General features: G+C 39.4%; 2 protein-coding genes across 13 annotated transcripts in view; one reads left to right on the top strand and one right to left on the bottom strand.

The window, feature by feature from the left end:
• Positions 1-3,030: 3,030 nt before the first annotated feature.
• On the bottom strand, positions 3,031-6,791 carry NDUFB3 (NADH:ubiquinone oxidoreductase subunit B3). Of its 3 annotated transcripts, none has more exons than XM_027678254.1 (3): positions 6,662-6,791; positions 5,274-5,421; positions 3,031-3,298 (listed from the first exon to the last, which is right to left on the bottom strand). In XM_027678254.1, the coding sequence occupies exons 2-3, from the start codon at positions 5,417-5,419 to the stop codon at positions 3,142-3,144; spliced, it is 303 nt and encodes a 100-aa protein (XP_027534055.1). In that variant the 5' UTR covers positions 5,420-5,421; positions 6,662-6,791; the 3' UTR covers positions 3,031-3,141. The 3 variants fall into 3 exon arrangements, with proteins under 3 accessions (XP_027534055.1, XP_027534056.1, XP_027534054.1); XM_027678255.1 differs by having other exon boundaries at positions 6,666-6,788; XM_027678253.1 differs by lacking the exon at positions 6,662-6,791 and adding an exon at positions 5,916-6,022.
• Positions 6,792-6,930: 139 nt separating this feature from the next.
• Positions 6,931-18,796, top strand: part of FAM126B (family with sequence similarity 126 member B) — a 54,231-nt gene continuing 42,365 nt past the window's right edge. For 2 of the 10 annotated variants that reach the window (XM_027678240.1, XM_027678232.1), the window contains exon 1: positions 7,326-7,602. The gene's annotated coding sequence lies outside the window, so the exon portion shown is untranslated. Of the gene's footprint in view, positions 6,950-6,971; positions 7,037-7,165; positions 7,185-7,323; positions 7,603-12,655; positions 12,810-12,969; positions 13,150-18,796 lie in introns of those variants that run through there. The other 8 variants (XM_027678237.1, XM_027678236.1, XM_027678234.1 and 5 more) reach the window with 8 other exon arrangements.

The following is an 18,796-nucleotide window of genomic DNA, read 5'->3' as shown; positions in this document are numbered from 1 at the left end:
GACATATATCTTTTGTTATGCTTTCATAACAGGTGATATGCTTTAATAACAGGTTTGGTCTATTTAATTTTGTATATTCTCCTAGTTATGTAAATAAAAAACTCTTAAGAATTTATGTCTCCTAAAATACTACACACTTGTCTTTTATGCTATAATTTTATTAGATCAGGATGACTGTGTTCCATCTGTATATACAAATGGTGTCACTAGTTTAATTTGTTATGTGTTGGTGTTGGTTTCATTATTATTATTTTAAAAAGGCTCAATCACTAAGGGAAGTGACTAATTTTCAAGGAATTTTCCATTGGAATAATGGTGAAAGGATTAGATTATCTGGCTTTCAGATTTCTCTTTGGCCTACAATTGAGGACAGAGAATGTATAAAACATCTATAAAATCAGTTCCTTGTCATACATGTAAAACAGTTTGGATGAATCCCTGAATGTTTTGATACCCACAATGAAATCAGTAAATTTAATTGGAAGACAAGCATGGGTCCTGAGTGTATTCCTGTCAAAGCCCTTGAAGCAAATACTCCTAACTTCATTTAGCCCCACACAGAAAAAATACACTTGCATTGATGTATAAAGTCTAGCTAATAAAAGCTGATCTGGCAAAGATCTAATTGCAGGATAGAAGCTCGTAGTTTGAGAGCACAACAGAAATTTTTGTATGAAGGTTTTCAGGAGTGACTCAAGGCAGCGTAATAATGCACGGTGACAGTCTGGTATCTAAACTGCAAGTGCCTTATGTAATGAGAACACTTATTCTATTATGCTCTGAAATAGGAGTTTCAGAGAGAGACAATTTATACTGCAATGTAGTCACTATTGGAATAATTTAGCTGATTTTCTGTAACATACAAATTTGGAAGATTATGCTAATGATGCAAATATCAATAGTAGAATAAGCAAAAACAATAGATAAATCACAAGGATCTTTCCAAGGGAGCAAAAATAGCTCTTTTGACTGCTGATGGAGATCGGATTTCCACCTGCATTTCAGAAAATGGAGCATCAGATACAAAAAGAGCTTCCTGACTGTGGTATTACAATCATGTATGTTCCTTACCTGCAGGTGCCATTGCAGTTTATGACCCTGTTTTTTGCACTATAAAATATCTATGCTGTGAGACAGGCTGTTTTAATGTAAGGACAGCCATTGCTATGGTTACAGTGAAGACAGATTTGGTACTATTATTTTCATACACAGGAAATACTCCATCCCCAGGCAGGATTCGTATTATTATACATGTGAAAGAAAAATCTTTATGATTATTGTATGTCTTATAATGATGAGACATTTTTATATTCCACAATATTGGCAAAATATGTTCATCAGAAATTAAAAGCAGTTGTTTAGGGCAGTGACTGCCATCTGGCTATTAAACCACTGAATGATACCACTTTAATTCATAAATGCATGACTTTCACCTAAACTAGTCTAGTCTAACAGTGAATATACTCAATATATTTGCTCTATCAGTGAAGTGGGAGGCTTATAGCATTTAAAAAGACTGATTCTACTGCACGTAATGCTAGCTCTGGTAATTCTTTTTCTGAACAACTATCTAAAATTCTGTGCTCTTAAGAAGTTTATTCTTCGACCCAGATAGAAAACAAGCAGTGAATACCAACCTTTGAAAATGTGTATTCTGGATGGTACTGGCTGAGGGACAATAGAAATATTTTGTGCAACAGACCTTACACAGTAGGTTCTTGATTTGTTTTTTGGGGAATGACGTGGATACGAATGTTTGAGGAAACAATTAGGCAAAAAAAGTTTAGTAAAATCAATATTGGCACTATGAACAGTGCCTTGAGCAATGTCATACAAAGATGACAAACTCCACTGAACAGTACAGCTGCACTCACACAGTAACATATGTTGCTTATTCGGTCTAAGAATGAAGCTCTGTTATTATCTCACTTAAAAAGGTTGTGTGTGAATATATATATATATAAAAAAATTAGCCATGTTTTGCCAGGACTTTTCAACTTTTTTGTAAACCTGCAATTTTTGACAGGGTGACATAAAATTTTCAGTTTCTTCACCGTGGAAGTACAGTATATAATTGTGTAGTGACATTTACAGTTTCTTTTTTGTCTAATTTTGCTTTTCTGTTTAGTGACACAGATATCCTGTTGTTTGGATTGAAAAATGATATAACATATCCTCCTTACTTTGTTCCTAATGGCTTAACAAAATTTACAGTAGGATATTCAGTCAATTCTAATTCCTAGCACTGCAGAGGACATATACTGCCCACAAGCCCATTTCTTCTGTAGTCTTAATTCCAGGCATCCTTAAAGTACTCCAGAAGCTGTTAGATCATTTAAGGAAAACCAGGACATTTAAAACAAAGTATTAAAATACTCTAGGTGTAAAAATAAATATGTACTTAATACACCAGAACAAAGAAAAAAAAGAATTTTTCTTTCTCTTTTTCACATTACAGTCCAGTATATTGGAAGTCAAGATAAGGTACAGTTAGTGCTGAGTTGATTTTATCCCACTTTACTAAGCAAATGTGGCAGGAATGTAATTTTTAATGTCTGGATATTACACAGCAGATTATTTTGGTGCATAGTGCCTGCCAAGTTCATTATCTGTTTAATAAGACTAAGTATAAGCCTTGGTCTTTTCGCACATACTTTGAGGCAATTTGGGGTAGTTTTTAAAGCTCTAAGGTAATATTTTTATTTAGAGACATAAGAGCAAATAGTAACATATACATCTAAGAAATGACAGATCATTCATTACCACTTACTGGCAAATAATAGTTATTAAACCTGTAACAAATACAGTACAAATTTTCTCTTAAAAGCAACACAATTCTCAATTTTATTTAACAGAATGTTGGCAGGGCTTGAAAGAGCTGGTCTGATAGTTTCCCTTGTTCTTTAAAGGATGGTACAGCAAACCCAAGAGCAGTCTTGCGTTGTTTTTCCCCCAGATCAAGGTCAGTTAAATTGCTCTTGCTGTGTTTTTTGATCCTTCCACAAAAGTATAATAAAATCAAACAAACATGGTTTTGCCTGTGATAGACTTTAATATGCATATTATAAGTACAGAGTGAGCAGCAGGCTTATATGTGTTTCAGCTTACAATTAGTAAGTATTAAGTTGTCATATTTGATCTTCAATGATGGCCTCCGCTTTTCTTTGGAGGAAACAGTGTATATTCAATACCAAGAGCTATGACAAAAGCTGCAAATCCCCACTTGAGTCCTCTAGTAAAGACTTCTGTTATGGTGACAGGTTTTGCATAGCCACCCATAAATCTCCAGGCTTCATTACTAGAAGAAAAATTAAACCAAAATTAAAAACAAGATCAGTGAAACCACTATGATAAACACGAGCAGGAATATCTTTGTTTGTAAAGAATCCCTGCTGAAGGTATTTCAATTAGAGATACTTTGAGCCTCTATAGAATGTTCTGTCATTGAAGTACCAGGAGTTACCACATGTAAAGTTCATGATATTAACTCTTAAATCTTTACAGGTATGATTTGAGATACAAGTAACTCCAGGAAACATCATAGTTACAGGAAAAGAACCACCTCCCCAAATTTTTGTAATTGTTGTCGTCTGTTTTGACTGTGAAGCAAAATCAGAACCCACTAGCCCTTGCATGGGATGGACTAACTACAAAGGCTCCTCACCGTGCTAGACAGTATCCAGCATAGTTAAATCTTACAAGGAAAGTTTTTCCAGACATAAAAAAGTCATCCTAGTGTGGAGGCACTTTCTGTTTTACAATACAACATATTAGGTTCAGATGATTAAAAAAAAAAGATTGAAGAGATTGTATTTAGGTTTAGCTACAGAATATTTACAAACTTCACAGTGTTTTGCCTTACTGTTGTCAACATACATTCTTACTGAAATGTTAGTCACTAGCTGACTACCAACATTTATGTTTAGTAGGACCACTGTTACCTATAGAGATGGATGCAGTTTATCTCTTCTAAGGACTCAGAAGTCCTTAAGAAAAGGAAAAAGAATCAAGCAATAAAATCAGAACTGTCCTTCCAGGAGAAAATACAGGGTTTTAAAACAAGGGGGTCAGGTATTTATGTTCACAGATAATTCCCTCGTGCAGATGGATTCTGTGACTCCAGATGAAAACATTTGGGCATGGAAGTGTATTGTCTAGATGCCAGTATAAGGTCTAATTGATACAGACTTAAAGTTTCCAAATATGACATCTTTCACAAAGCTTATTCTGTATTGAATATGTACATTAATGTGCATTTGCCATAAAGGTGGAAAGCCACAGAAATAGAGGCAAGATAAATGTGATACTGGCCTGGAAAATTCATTAAGGACTGATATTTCAAAAGATTCCTGTCATTATTAAAAGTATGTTTTACTTTATGTTCACAGCTTTAAACTATTTCAAAGGAAGGAAAAAAGTGCTGTCAATCCCAAACCCCTCCAGAGGTTGTAGCATGAAACAACTTTTTAACAGATTATCTATTTGCTCTTCCATTTTTCTTGTAGTGATTTGAAGGAAAGCCTTTTCTATGAAGGCTCCTGGAATAGTTTGCTCATGCAACTTTTCCCTTATAGAAGAAACAGATGACACAGCACAAGACATTTAGCATTTTTATTCCCCAAGATGAAAAGGTGGTTGAGCAAAGTATTGCATAATTTAATTCACTAGGTGGGAGAAATACATTAAGCCCTGTTTTAACAGCTTCCTAAATGATCCAGAATTGCTCTATCTAAAAAGGAGGAGATACTCACTGTAAAGTGGGACAGCTTAAGAGGTAAAAGCTGATTCTCCATTATGTCATTCACTTTTAGCCAAATGAAGTGCACAGTTGAATGCAATTCCACCCTGTATACAAGTACACTTCTTTTTTTCAAATAAAGGCCTTCTGTTGTGTATGAGGAATGCTGCTCCTACTCAGAATGTCAGTTCCATTGCCTTCTCATCAGGATCTGAGCACACAGTCTCTTTGCAGAGAAGGACAGGCTTACTTACATGTGCAGGCTTAGTATTACTGAGGGGGTGAGGTATTGGTCACTGTGCCTGAGCTGTATCATCACAGAACATCACGAAAAGGCAAGGCTGCCTTGCAGTGTATGGAGACTGGCCAAGGGGATGGAAGGTGTGACCTCTACACAAAAAGTACACAAAGACTTAACCGAAATTCTAACCAATTTTCACTGTTTTTACCAAAGAAAGAATAATCTGCAATGACAAGGTCCAGTTGATGCTACAAGACAACACATCAAGGTTATTTTTGAGGCTGCTGCACTTACCGAGCCCACGGATCCCTAAGACCCCGCTTAGCCAGCCTTCTCTGGACATCCTCCAGTGGGGTGCCCTCTATCTTCCACTGCCTGTAGTCAGGGAGTTCCATTTTGCCGTGGCCATGGCCATGGCCGTGTTCATTTCCGTGTCCCATACCTACAGCAAAAGGAAAGTCTGTTACTTCACAGAGAGCGTTGTCTTGTTTTCACACACTTGCAAAGAACAATCCCCTGTACAGGTAAAAGGGGGAGGTAACACAAAGGAACAGAGAACAAAGAGCTTTGTTCTGTAAAACAAAGAGCTCAGAGACTTCACACTGCATTTCAGAAGTGGGTGATTACACCCAGTAAAGCAAACCATGCAGAGTTCAGTGTTGCTGTGTTGTAAGTTACCACCACCACAACACCCCTGGAGCAGCAGTGTCAATCTCCTGTGCCAGAGAAGAGGGTAAGCAAACCAATGGCTTCCAATGTCTATAAATGCCCTTTCAGCAACACCAGGGCCCATTATCGTGGAGGCTTTCCACAATACATCAAAAAGACTTCAGAACAAAAGCTTCTAATCTAGGTATGGCAGAGCTATGAGCACCAAGCTTTGAAGAAAAACCTGAGAGGAACAAAGGCTTGGATGCTCAGCTCCTTTTCAGCTGCCTCTAGTTCAGTGAAATGTAACCGTGGTGATCAACAGGTCCAGGAGAGATGAGCAGGCAAGGAGATGCACCTTACCACTCATTTGATGAGGCTGAAAAATACACACTCTATTTACATACACCTTAGAGAACTACGAAAATATGAAGTTTCTCTTTAAAACCAGCGATCAAGGCAGATGGGAAGGTGAACGTTTTCAGGGAGATCCTGAAGGACTAGAAGAAAATAACGACAGCTTTGAAGTCTCCATTTTTCACGAAGCACCTGAGACTTCTTTGAGCCAAGATTTCCCATTTTAACACATGTCAGGTGGCAAAGATCGTATTTAATGTCCTGAACTTTTAGGAAAACTGACTGGAATACAGAGGTGCCTGTAACTCTTGAAGAAGACTCTGGAGGCAAGCGAAAAGGGTTTTTTTGCAGAGGGAAACTCGGAGAGGAGCATTAACGCTGTCACTACCCGAAAATACCGCCCCCCCCCCCGCATTAAACCTCAGCCTACAGCCTTGCCAAAAAAACCCAAGATCTCTCTGCTACCAATGTTCACCTCTCTACAACGAGGTCATGCCCTGGCACGGCCAGGGGGCTGCAGGGCCGGCACAGGCCGTGCCCGAGGGGCGGCCCGCGCGGGGCATAGAGGGCACAGCCCAGAGCGACAGCCGCCTCTGCCTGCGCTGCCCTGCCCAGCCAGCACACGGGTCCTTCTGGCGGGCAGGGCCCGTTCCCGTTCCCATTCCCGTCCCCGGTACCTGCCCGCTCCGCGACCCTGCTCAGGACGCGGCGCCACCCGGAAGCGGAAGCCGGGAGAGGACCAGCCGCTACAGGAAGCACAGCCAGCCACGCGGGTTCCGGGAAGCTTTCGTTCCGATCTTTCCTGCTGGCCTGGCGCGGAGGCCGCGGGGCTGCCGCCCGCCCCGCTGCCACCGGCAGCCCTCCTGCCCCGGCCCGACGAGGCAGGACCCGCGCAGGGACCACCGGCGCCGGCTCGGGCCGACGGGCTGAGGGGAAGGAGACACTGACGGGAGAGTGGCCAATCGGTGCGGCGCTTGTTGCGGGAGGCGTGGCCCAATGGGCGGGCGCGTTGCTGAGGTGCGGGTCTGGCGGCGGCGGCGGAGCGGAGCGGGGTGAGGGGGCGGCGGCGCCGGGCGGGGGGCGAAGGGGCTGAGTCCGCACTGCTACCGGCACCGGCACCGCGGGGCCCGCGCCCTTCGCTGGTTGCCCGCCGGAGTCGGTCGCTGCCGGCGGTGCAGACACGGACGGAAGCCCCGCAGGGTCTGTGCGTGCGGGGGCGCGAACTGTTCCCTGCGCTCCCGCCAGCGCCGCTCCCGCTGCCGTCCCTGCTCCCTCTCCCGTCCTCTTTCCCGTCCCCGCTCCCTCTCCCGTTCCCCGCTCCTGTCCCCCCCGCTCTCTGCCCTCGGCCGGCGCCCCCTGCCCGTACTGTGTGAACGCCGTTCCCCCGCCCTGCCCTGGGAGCGGCGGCGGGGCCCGGGCAGTGTCCGCTCTGTGCCCGCCCTCGGGGCGTGCCCCGGCAGCGGGAGAAGCCGTGCGGGAAAGCGGAGGTGCTCGCAAGCCCGGCTGGCGCCAGGAGCTGGCTTTTGGTTTGCAGTGAGTATATCTTAAAGGAGCGCTGGTGTTTGTTTCCGTAGGAGAAGCGGGAAGGAATCCCGGAATCCTGGAAGTGCACTGAAAGGTAAGTGGAAGTTAAGAATTTTCTTGACAGCTGCTTCTTGAGTGGGATGGTTACTAGGTTTCGCCGAGCACTTGTCTTGGAGGGCTCGGCGTTTTGCATGCTGCGGCTGTGTGATTGAGAAGTGTCAATTGCCTTCGTATCTGATTAATTAAAATTATGTTTTGCGTTCATCAAGCTTGAGTGTATAGTCCCCTTCGTCTGAAAAGAGACTGGTAAAAGATAACTACACAGTCAGTGACTTATAAAGACTTAAATTATTCCTCAATACAGTAATGCTGCTTTTTGATAGCAGAATACAAACTCTGTTTTGTTAATTTCTCATACTCTTATAAGAATGAGAACAAACACTAATTATCGCATGATGCTGGCAAAATTTTGGGATAGGCTATAGTACCTTTTTTTAAAATATATTTCGATGTAAAACTACTTATAGGTTTCAGGGTTTTTTTTAATAGGGATATTGGAAGTGCACGAGAAGAGTTTTAGGAGGAATGGCATTATCATGTTATTAACAGTGAAACTGTTCTAAATAGAGTGCCATCTGTTTAATCCAGACTGCCTCAGTCTGGTTTTAGTATTGAACGTTTTTCACTATGAGATAAAGTCTGGAAGATTCAGAGCAGTGTCTTCTCAGGGTGAGCAGAGACACATTTGTTTTTCTGTAATGTCAGGGGGTGGAATTGTAGGAGGGCTCTTTATTTGTGAGGTGCCTGAATCCTTGTCTTACAGAGAATGAAGTTCTGTCAGATACCTGAAAAGTATTTATTTTTTTCCTGTTGTGGCTGGAAGTTAATGTGTACGTGTTCAAAGTCCAGCAGTGCTGAGGAACGCTGATATTTTCCTCAGAAATTTTTTTTCAGTGACCTATAGGCATGTCAGATACCAGATAGCTTGGTTTTGTTTTTCAAGGGAAAAGTACAAAGTCCTGGTTTTGTTTACGATTGGTGCTTTTTGTTTATTTGTTTTGGGAATTTATTTTGTGGTGCTTGGAAGCATAACTGGATTATTTATCCACAAAAGAATACTGGTATTGCTGAGTCTGTCAACATGGATGTTCAGTTCTGATCTCAGAGTGCTGGTTTTGTGTGATGTGTTGTAGATGAACAGAACTGTAGCAGGGGGCTGCAGTTGGCACAATTTGTCTTCAAGTACCATCTCTTTCAAGGTTTAACAAGGTTTTGGGTAGCTGTTCCTGCCTCTCTCCCCCCACCCCTCCAAGTACTTAAGGACTCTTGATAGGTAAAGCTGTGTGCAATTAATAGAACTGCCCTGACATGTTTTGCTTCCTAAATTTCCTTTCAGTATGGACCATAGTCTTTTAAAAAAAAGATTGCATATATGGGGGATATGATGTTTTGGGAGCATAGTAAGCTTTTCGAAGCTGTATCTTCACCAAGTGAGTCTGCATAATTTAAAAGGGCCTACAGTCTTGCTACAACCTGTTTTGAGAAGGAAGCTTCACCATAATTACAGTGCTAGTCTGAAGAAATTAGTAGTATGCACAAGGAAATAACATAAAGAAAAGAAATTTTCGTTTTGTGTTAAAAAAAAAATACCAAAAAACCAAACAAATCCAAAACCCGAATGTCCTTTAGGATGGGAAGGTCATTGGGATTCCATGTACAACTAATCAGTACTTTTTGTGGTTTATTCAGTTGGTTTTGTTTGGTTTTTTTTTTAATTTATTATTCATGGTGGTGATACTTACTAAAAAAATTAAGTATTCTAGGATAAAGTTATGTTATCTTGTATCCGGCCATGCTAGTTAGGGTTTGTTGGGATTCCTGCTTGTGTTGCTGGGTTAGAGGAAGGTGGCAGGGTTTTCTTGACTAGCTTTCAAAAGTCCATGCTTCTGAACAATTGCGTGGCTGTGCATTGTGTATGAGCAGACTGTGAGATAAGTTAAAGGTACTGCTGTTCTCTGCCTGTGCGTTTAATGTTCGCTCTAGCACTGAATGGTGTTTAGTGGTGTGCTCTTCATAACTGTGTTCTGGAGTAGAGAGCTGTGTGACTGACAGTGACTTGAAGTATTTTGAGTTTTCAGGTGACAAAAAAGGGTTGTGGCATTGTTGTTCTGTTTTTTTTTTCCCCTCAATATCTTAATACATATTTGAACTATTTAAATACCGCATCTTTTTTCCCCTGAAATTGCGTGTTACTTTCCCCAGCTTTGTGTAAGTTGTCATTTACAAGTCACTAGAAGCCTTTTGTCATTTGAATAAAATGGTCAACCTGCTTTAATTACAGTGGTGATGGAAAAGATCTTTCTGTAGTCCATTTTTGTTTCTTTGGATGTCTTTTAAAAAAGGCTGTGAAAGGTGGGGAAGGAAATTATCTTCTCAGGCATGATTAGAGGACTAAATATTTTATGGATAGTATCACAGTCTCAAACCATTGTTTCATCTTTCTCTTGGAGATGGGATTGTCTGGAGCAGTAGTTGTAGTTTCTTTCTGTTTGTGGTGTGTGTTTGGGGTTTTTTGGAGGGGGCAACCCAAAGACCATTCTTCACAGGAAAAACCATTTGAGTTTAATCTGCTATTTTCTCTTGAAGTCTAAAGCTCTGAGATCCTGGTGTATGATAGGACCATTGTTTCAAGCCCTGCCACAGCTGATCAGTGTTTGACAGCAGGTGCTTTATTCTTACACTCTTTCCTGGGTAGGCATATAGGGCTACTCCTTAGGTCAGCTCTCCCAGTCTTTCAGTGGGGATGATGTTTTGTATGGATTTCTGTTTAATGTATGTACTTAATTTATAAAAACTTCTGAGCCCATGTATGGTTTTTGCAGCTCCCATGTTTTCTGTCAATAAGCACTACACTTCATGTCTTGTGTGAATAAGTCATTCCTCTGTTCTCTTTGGAACCTGTTACCTGAGAACTTCATGTGATACTCCCCGTTTTCTTTATGAGGAGGGGCAGAACTGTTTGCCTCTTTCTCAGGCAGCATGATGTGAGTTGAGAATCTTTAAAGATCCGGGTAATGTGTTCGCTCAAAGACTTGTCTGGGCAGGAAAATAATTTTAGATTCCATTACTTTTCTTTATGCTTGTTCTCTTATATTAAGATACGAACTAACATCAGGAAGTGAGGCTGGAGACTTCCCCAGCTCACTCTTGGTGAAGGACATCTGTGCCATGGTAATGATCACTTAAGTCCTGTGACTGTTTTGAGGGAAAATTGATCTGAGCAGAGACAGCCACAAATAGTACAGTTTGATTTGCTCATTCAGTCAGTTATTTTCATTTCCAACTAGAATAATTTTGAGAAGTAATTCTCGACTTATTTAATGCTGTTTTCTACAGTTTTTTGAGAGTAAGAAAGTATTTTGAGGTTATGTTTGCTGTTTTATCTACAGCTGGTTATGCAAGCTGGTTGAATTTTTCTCTCTCAGCACCTTTGCTTGGATAATTCATGCTTCTAATAACAGGACAAATAAAGGGATGTATTTTTCAACTCTAGTCTCAGGGCAGATATATGGAATGACTCAATGTGTCTCCATTTCTGTATAGAATTCTGACTTTAGTTTCTAAGCTTTAAATATAAGGTCAAGAGGTGGAGGGGCACTTCTGATGAAATAAAAATAGTTATCTAGTAAAACCCCACTGTAAAACAAAAATCTGTATTGCCAGTAGTGCCACAAGACAAGAACATATAAACCACAATCAAGGACTGGCTGAAATAGTGTGTGGTTTGCAAACTGTTTCAGTATGTGCTGCAGGTTATTAATAATAGCAGAAGTTTTGTATTGTAAGGAAAATTCCTTTGTGGCCATTAATAATTCTTCTGTTAGAGTTACATTTTTCTATCAAAATTGTGCATTTGGGTGCAGGATTTTTATATTCTGCTTTCCTTAGAGCCAAAGAAGATAGAAATGGTGTGCTACAGATGTTTGTGTGCCATTTATGTTCATGTGTACATTTTAAGAGTAATAAATTATATGGGCAGGGAACGCATTTGCCTAACAAACCATGTAGCTACTTTTAAATTAATCTGCATCTTTTAATTTAATGCCACTGTAAAATAATTTGTATCTCATGTACTCTGGTGAAGGGTTAGGCTGAACTCCATAACAGTGTTACTCTGTCACCAGCAGAAACCTTTTCCTTTTTCTCTGAAATCCTTTGTTTCTCATATTATGGATCCTATTTGAAAGTGGTCTTGGGAATAAAAATCACTTATGGTTATCTACTTCAGTAGATATTTTATTATTAATCTATTCAGATGATTTGTAAAAGACAGAACTATCATTGGCAAGTCACTTTTTTTGGCTTTCTGTTCTGCAGGCAGTCCAGCTTGCCTCTGCTGCCCACTGCCTATGTCAGACCTGCTGCCTTGACCTCTTAGTGTGATTCTGTAGAGGAACTTAGATTTTTATGGATCAAATTTATTAACTTTGCCTGAAAACAGATAGCCAGAGACATCTATAAGGAGATTCCACTACGGTGGTGAAATAAAATGTCAGGTTATAACTACTGAAAAGTAGTAAACTATTTCTTTATTTGTCTCTTGGTACTGAACATCCCTGCTTGGAAAATGCCAAATCCCTGGCTGTGTAATACTGTTCAGCACAGGACCTGATGGAGATGGTTGCTGCAGTTCAAACCTATTGAAACACTCTTCCAGGAGTTCCCTCTTTCTGCATATTCTGTAGGGGCTTTTTCTATAGGACAAAGTCTCTAATGACATGTCATTGCATGTTGTATTGTTTGACTAATGCTGAATTTTGCAGTCCAAAAACTCAAAGTCTGTGTTCTTGTGTGTAATCTACCATGTTTTTATTTTACTGACTGTCATCATCTTCAGCAAGCTAGACGGGTTAGATGTCCTTTAGTGGTGTCTGCACTGTGTGTGGTTCACGAGTTCTTTAAATAGTTACACATTGCTGTTCCTCTGAATTCTATTTAAGTGAAATGTATGACATGGACATTTGTGCAGGCTGCATGACTGTACTTTGCTGATTCATACAGGGCACTAGTGATACTTCTGGAATCTTTTTCTGTTTCTGTTCCCTATATTTAGTAGTTTATGATCTTTGAATTGTAATTGTGTTTAGGGTCTTCCTCCTCATTTTTGCCCTGCCTTGACCCATCTGTGGGCTGGGGGAATTTTTCTACATCTATCTAGAAAGACAGTGAGAAAGCTTAAAAGGATAATCTTATTTTTCATGGCCATTAGGCTGAGAAGATATTGGATTGAAAGATAATGAGGTGAAATATGTATAAAATTTGCTTAGGTTTTTTTTCCTTCCTGTCTTGATTTGTTTTATTTTTATTCAGACAGGTTGCTTATTTCTAAGAGTTCTGGTGTCTGTTTCTTCTTTACATCTCCTCTTCTTATTTTCTTTTTTGTCTTTTCTGTCTCCATTAGGTTTGAAGATATCTTGAGCTTTAGCAGAGGCTGGAGAGCAGCTTCTAATCATACCTGCCTCTGTTCTGATTTGGATTAGGGCCACAAGGTAGAAAACTTGATTTAGAAAAGAAGTTCATAGTAGTTACTCAAGTAACTTTTCCAAATATCCTAAGCACAAGATCTTGGAGACACATGGGCGTAAGTGTACTAGATTTTGTTTTAGATATGGCTCAAGTTAGCTTGTCTCTGCAATTTGAATATTGTATTTCCTTCATGTGAAACAAATTAGCTAGAATTTTAATTTTTTTTCAAAACATGATCTTTGTGAAGATCTGGTATCTTATGACCAGTGTGCCCCATGTGTAAGCTGCACTGGCAATTCCACCATCCACTGTGTGGTAGCAATATTGTGATGGCTGAACATAGGAAGCAGCCATGAGGCATGTTTATGAAACTGGGAGCCTTTTATATAAACTTAGTTATAGAGAGGGTGGAGTGAGCAATTTATGAAGCATTCTGGTGCATGCCATCAGAGTAGGGCAAAGAACAAAAATCTAAATGTTCAACTTGGAGTTTTGATATCTATTACTCTAGGTTAGAGGTATGCTTTTTTGATAAAAATACTTGATGCTTCTGCATATCACTGTCGTTCCTCATGCTTTATGGTTGGGAACATGCATGCAGTTAAAAGTGGTCATTAAAAAAAGCTGTCTGCTTAGAATGGTTGTTGTACTGGTCTTTAGTATCTGCGTGTAACAACAGATGATGGCAGAGATCACTCGATAAGTTGGATACCTGCTATCAAAATTTTGCAGATGAAAATTCTTCATGCTTTTGGCACAGTTGAAGTAAGTGCTAAGATTTAGATTTATTTCTGCCAAATTAAGGTTAGAGTTTGAATTTCCAGACTTCTGTTGTAACCACGTTGCTTTGTTAGAATATGTGAAACAGAACTTCAGTAGACAAGACTAACGTGTGTGTTTGTAGTTAGAACCTGGTCTTGATAGTACAGGTCTTTGTGCAATGGTGATAGTGTAAAAGGGAGTGTTAATGTATTTTCAAACTCTTCATATATTAATAACAGCAGTGGGACAGACAGATGATTGGTTAAAGTCCATTTACTGTAGTGAACTTACAGAAGAAGTGATTGAGGAGTTTAAATGATAGTAATGTGCCCTTTCACACAGAAATGTAAGGCATGCTGACGAAGGATTTATCCCAGCAAAAGCTCCTATTTCTTTATGTGTAACAGTGGAGAACTTTCCATTGCCTTTTTTTTTTAAAGATGTTTGGTTGAGCTGAAACAACATAGAGATGTGAGCTAAATATGGACACAGTGGAGGGTGAGGGGGGTTTAGATGTGGAATGGAAAAATGACTAGATCCTTGTGCATGTAGATTTTTTTTTTTTTTAAGCTGCTCATTTCTTGTTCTAAGCATAAAACAGGCCTTAGACAAAACTGCTGAGCTTCCAAAGCTGCTTCTAGATTGTTAATTATGTATATTCATTCTGTTTGATAATTATGTAATTGACAAACCGCAATACCCAACGGTCTCCAATGTTGCATCTGTGCAATAGTTTCAAGTAGTAACACCCTTAAGTTTCTGGACATTATATAAACCATATTTGTGGCAATTTTTTGGGAAGAAAGATGCTGATCTTGTCACACTTCAGGGGAGCCGTTCTGATAGCTTTCTTCATTTTAGTGAACTGCAGCAGATTGCAGTGCAAATCTTGCCATGTCAGAGGGGAAAGAGTTTCATGAAAATCTCTGAAATGGTTAAATGATACCTATGGAAATACAAATAGAGGTGGGAATCCTGGGCTGGAGGCTCAGTTGAATGAAAGTAGAGAAGAAATACTTAAAATACTGAATGAATTTAAGCTAAGCACTGTATTTCTGTGCTGTTTGTTTTCATACACATCCTGTGACAGCAACCATTCCTTTAAATCATAGATGTCACATGCATTTCATGATTTTCCAGTGAGCAGGATGGCTAGTCGCAGGCTACTGCCTTTTCTGTTTGCTTAGACCTGTGCATCTGCCAAGACTCGTTTCACATGCTGTGACTCTTCAACTTTGCCTTCACCCGTGTGTCTGTAAACACCACGAGTTTGAGAAGCCTCTGTCTATCTGTGGAATAAGAATTTCCTTTTTGTTTGTTTGGGGGTAAAGGAGAGAACAAGATTTTCTTTCTTCTCACTATAATTAGTGTTAGAACTTGAGACAATAAATAAAAATTTTAAAACAGCATAGACATGGCTTGTTGTCCATTGGTCTGCAAAGGATCAATTGCAGAACTAACTGAGGTGCCCTTTTGCTTGTGCAGGTGTTGAGTGGACTTGGACTGTGCATTGTAGTCCATTAAGATGTATAGTAGTTCTAGTGATGATAACTGCTGCCTTCACAGAATGTGTACTGTTTCTGCATTAGTGATGAAAATACTTACGGAAATGAAACTTCATTGGAGAGTTACAGTCTCCTCAGCTACAGAAAAATGGTTTTGATGCATCTGGGTGTTTAAATCATTCAAATGGCAGCTGTGTTCCAGGAATTATGGTGTTAACTCTTTGAGAGAATACAAGCTTTGCATTTTTCCTCCCTATAGGTGAAATCCTTTCAGTTAGCTACAGGCCTACTATGGTTTTTTGCAGTAAATGTATAAAGTTTGCATGACACAACTAAAACTGCTGCACTGACTTCCCATTTTTAATTTAAATTAAAATGTTTGCATTTTAGTTTTTAACTTGCCAAGTTAGCCCAAGATTAAACTCTGGAATTTTTAGGAAAATGGTTGAAGATGCTCTGCTAAATGCCCTAATAATGTTTACACATTAACTTTGTTTGTAATTTTTTTCTAGCTACTTGAATGTTTAAGTTGAGTAAAACTCATGATGCTGAGGCAGTAAAATAACTGTGCAACAGTGGGATTTCACATTTGTTGTGCACAAAGTCCTAATCAAGTTAAGGGCTGTGGATGGATTCCAGACTGACTTAGGGGTCAGTGGCCAATACTAATTGGCGTTAATGCTGCTGAGATTGTGTAATCAAGTATTGTGCTCATTGTCACAGGGTGCTTTGTGCCCCACCACCCCCCCCTCCCTGTTTGGCAACTTATAATTAACTAAATGTTCAAAGGTGGTTTTTTTATTTCCTTTGTGGCCTTTTTCTCAGACTTGAAGATTCTGGTTTGTGCTAAAGACAGAAAATTAGGCTCGATGTAGAAAGCAGAGGGAAGTTCAAGGAAATTTAAGTGCAGTGTCTCTGGATGTTAGTTGCATCTAATAAATGCAGAAAGCTTAAAAAAGATCTGTTGGTCAGTGGGGGAGTGGAAATATTATGGCTTTGCTTTTTTTTCTTTTCTTTCTAACTGCTAGGAAAGCGCTGCTTCAGCACTGCTCCTCATTAATTTACTGAAACATTTTGTAGGAACGTTATCACATATGGCTGGTGGAGATGTGTGTGGGTGTGATGGTCCATTGCTCTTCTCTGCTGATGATACTCCCATGATTGTAACCCACTGTATTTGATGGCTTATTTTGACAATAAATTTTTGGTCTTGTGAGAGAGAGGAGGGAACAAATCTTAAATGGACATTATCATGCTAATTAGGAAACCTTTATCACCATGTAAAGAGTTGTCAGCTCTATCAAGTTTTGATGTATTTCAAATTAATATTCCAGTGGGTAGCTTTTGATAGACAAAATATCTTTGCTGCACGTACTGGCTTTATGCAGAATTCTCGTAGTAGTTATTTTATTGCTATTTCTGTGAACTGCCGGGGCATTCTGCTTTAGTAATGTGTGTAGGCTTGGAATAGATTGCGCTGATTATCTCTTTGTCTCTGTGAATGCAGACTTTAGAGCTTCTAAAGTGTGTAATGTTGCTATAAGTAAATTCTGCATGTTTATGCATATGCGTCTCATCTGTGGAAAATGAAAAGGGTTTTTATTAGGATTTCCTTTTTTATTGCAGGGGAATGTTTGAAGTTACCATCATCTTGGTTTTATTCATTCAAATGTAGCAGATAGAACTGATTAGGGAAAAAAATATTTAAAGTACAGTTATGAAAGTCTTTTTGAAGTGCCAATTGGATAGTTGGCAGAGAAGGAAAAAAGTATGAGGATTTCACCCCCAAGTATGAAACTCTCAGTGCTCACTGATAAGATGATTACACCATAATTCTTTCTTAACTTGCAAATCTGCACATAATTGCAAGCACGAGGGTGTTAGGTCTGGGTTTGTATTTTGTTCAGAACAATTTCTTCATGTACTGAAGAAGTCATGTGGGCTTGTGTGCCTTGGTTTTGGTTTGTTATTGGGTTTTTTTGTTTGTTTGTTTTCCTGGTGGTGTGGGGGTTTGTTTGTTATTGTTTTGGCTTTATACCTGATCAGCCCTACTTTTTGACCAGGTCCACTGGTCGGGTTCTCTCTGCAGGTCCACTGTGCATGCCAATAACCTCAGTATTCCTAAACCTTCTGTCTAAGTTGCCTTTGAAAGACTGTGTGTGTTTTGAGGGGCACGCGGTATGAAGGCTGTTAGATGAGTATATTACTTACACCAAAAACATATAATCTAGCAATTTCAGATGACTGGTGCTTGAACTTTGGTAAATGCTGCTGATCCCTATCAGCACAATTGTATAGGGAAACAGAGCAGGCTGTTTAATTAAACTCAGGCTTTGATTAAAATTTTTTGATAATGTGTTTGAAGATAATGGACTGAATTTGCTTTATGCCAGTGTAACTAATTAAAAAAGGTAAGATTATAAATGTTACATAGACGGGCAGTGCAACTTACCTGTAAAAGAATAAAGAAACTCTTTAGTATAGTTCATGTGGATGTATTTCTATTTCAAGATACTCAGGATTTGCTGAAGAAGATTAATGTTGCAAAAAGCAGTAGTATAACTCTTTGACATGTTTGCTTATAAAGCCATCTCTGGTCTTTTTCCAAGGATAAATTTACTCAGGAGACTTGAGAAAAGGAGAAACACTGTTCTACCAACTGCTTTTGAAGTTGTTTTTTTTTTAGCAGGAAAACTATTCAGTATCGCAAAGAAAACCCCAGAGTATCTCTGTGCATGGATGAGGTTATGTAAAAATGGCTGAAGATTAGAACATTGAGTTCTCAGTGAGGGTTTTCTTGAGTGCAAGAAAATACGTTTGAAAACCTAGATCATGGTAAAATTGACCATCAATAAATAAATTCCATTCCTCTCTCCACACCAAACAAACTTAAGGAAGCATAGCCATGAAGCTGCGTGGATTTTCAGTGATGCCTGTTAAATCCATAAGTTTCCATGATCTTGAAAGACTCACATTTTCTGCATATACATTAGGGCAGTATTTGACAAAAAACTTTAAATTTTTAAAATATGATTTTTAAAATATGTGAAAAATTTATAATTTCACACTAAAATATTAATTAGTCCTTCCTTACTACTGATCAGTCTGTATTCTGTTCTAATATTGGTTTAATAGGAGATGAGTAACAGTTGTGTAAACAATATGCATTGTATTTAACTATTCAGCAGTGCAGATTAATTATTAAACTCACACACAGACAAAGGAGGTAACTGGTGTAGTTGTCGCACTAATTTACATTTACTAATGTTTTAATTCTCATACAGTTATTTCACAGAGGTGTAGCATATGCTTCCAGGTAATGGGCCACAGAATGCCCGTTATGGTAAGCTGAGTTTCAGAGTTTCATGAGAGCTTCTAGTAAGGTTATAAAAAAGGGTTTCATTTTCTTTAGAGGCACTATTTCTTTGACTGTTTTCTGTGAAGGAGAGTCCAACAAAGGCCATGTAATTTCTTGCTCTGGAGGAATTCTAGTGA

The sequence above is a fragment of the Neopelma chrysocephalum genome, unplaced genomic scaffold, assembly GCF_003984885.1.
Source record: "Neopelma chrysocephalum unplaced genomic scaffold, ASM398488v2 Primary Assembly neopelma1_44, whole genome shotgun sequence".
Taxonomy (NCBI): Eukaryota; Metazoa; Chordata; class Aves; order Passeriformes; family Pipridae; genus Neopelma; species Neopelma chrysocephalum.
Note: the sequence above shows the minus strand (reverse complement) of the source record. Positions and strands in the feature narration are given on the sequence as shown.

What these genes read in the sequence shown, in the direction of transcription:
- NDUFB3 (XM_027678254.1), bottom strand. Translation starts at nt 5,419, where the DNA reads ATGGGACACGGAAATGAACACGGCCATGGCCATGGCCACGGCAAAATG. An exon ending in CTTAGGGATCCGTGGGCTCG is followed by an intron (nt 3,299 to 5,273) that starts GTAAGTGCAGCA and finishes TTTTTCTTCTAG; the next exon opens with TAATGAAGCCTGGAGATTTA.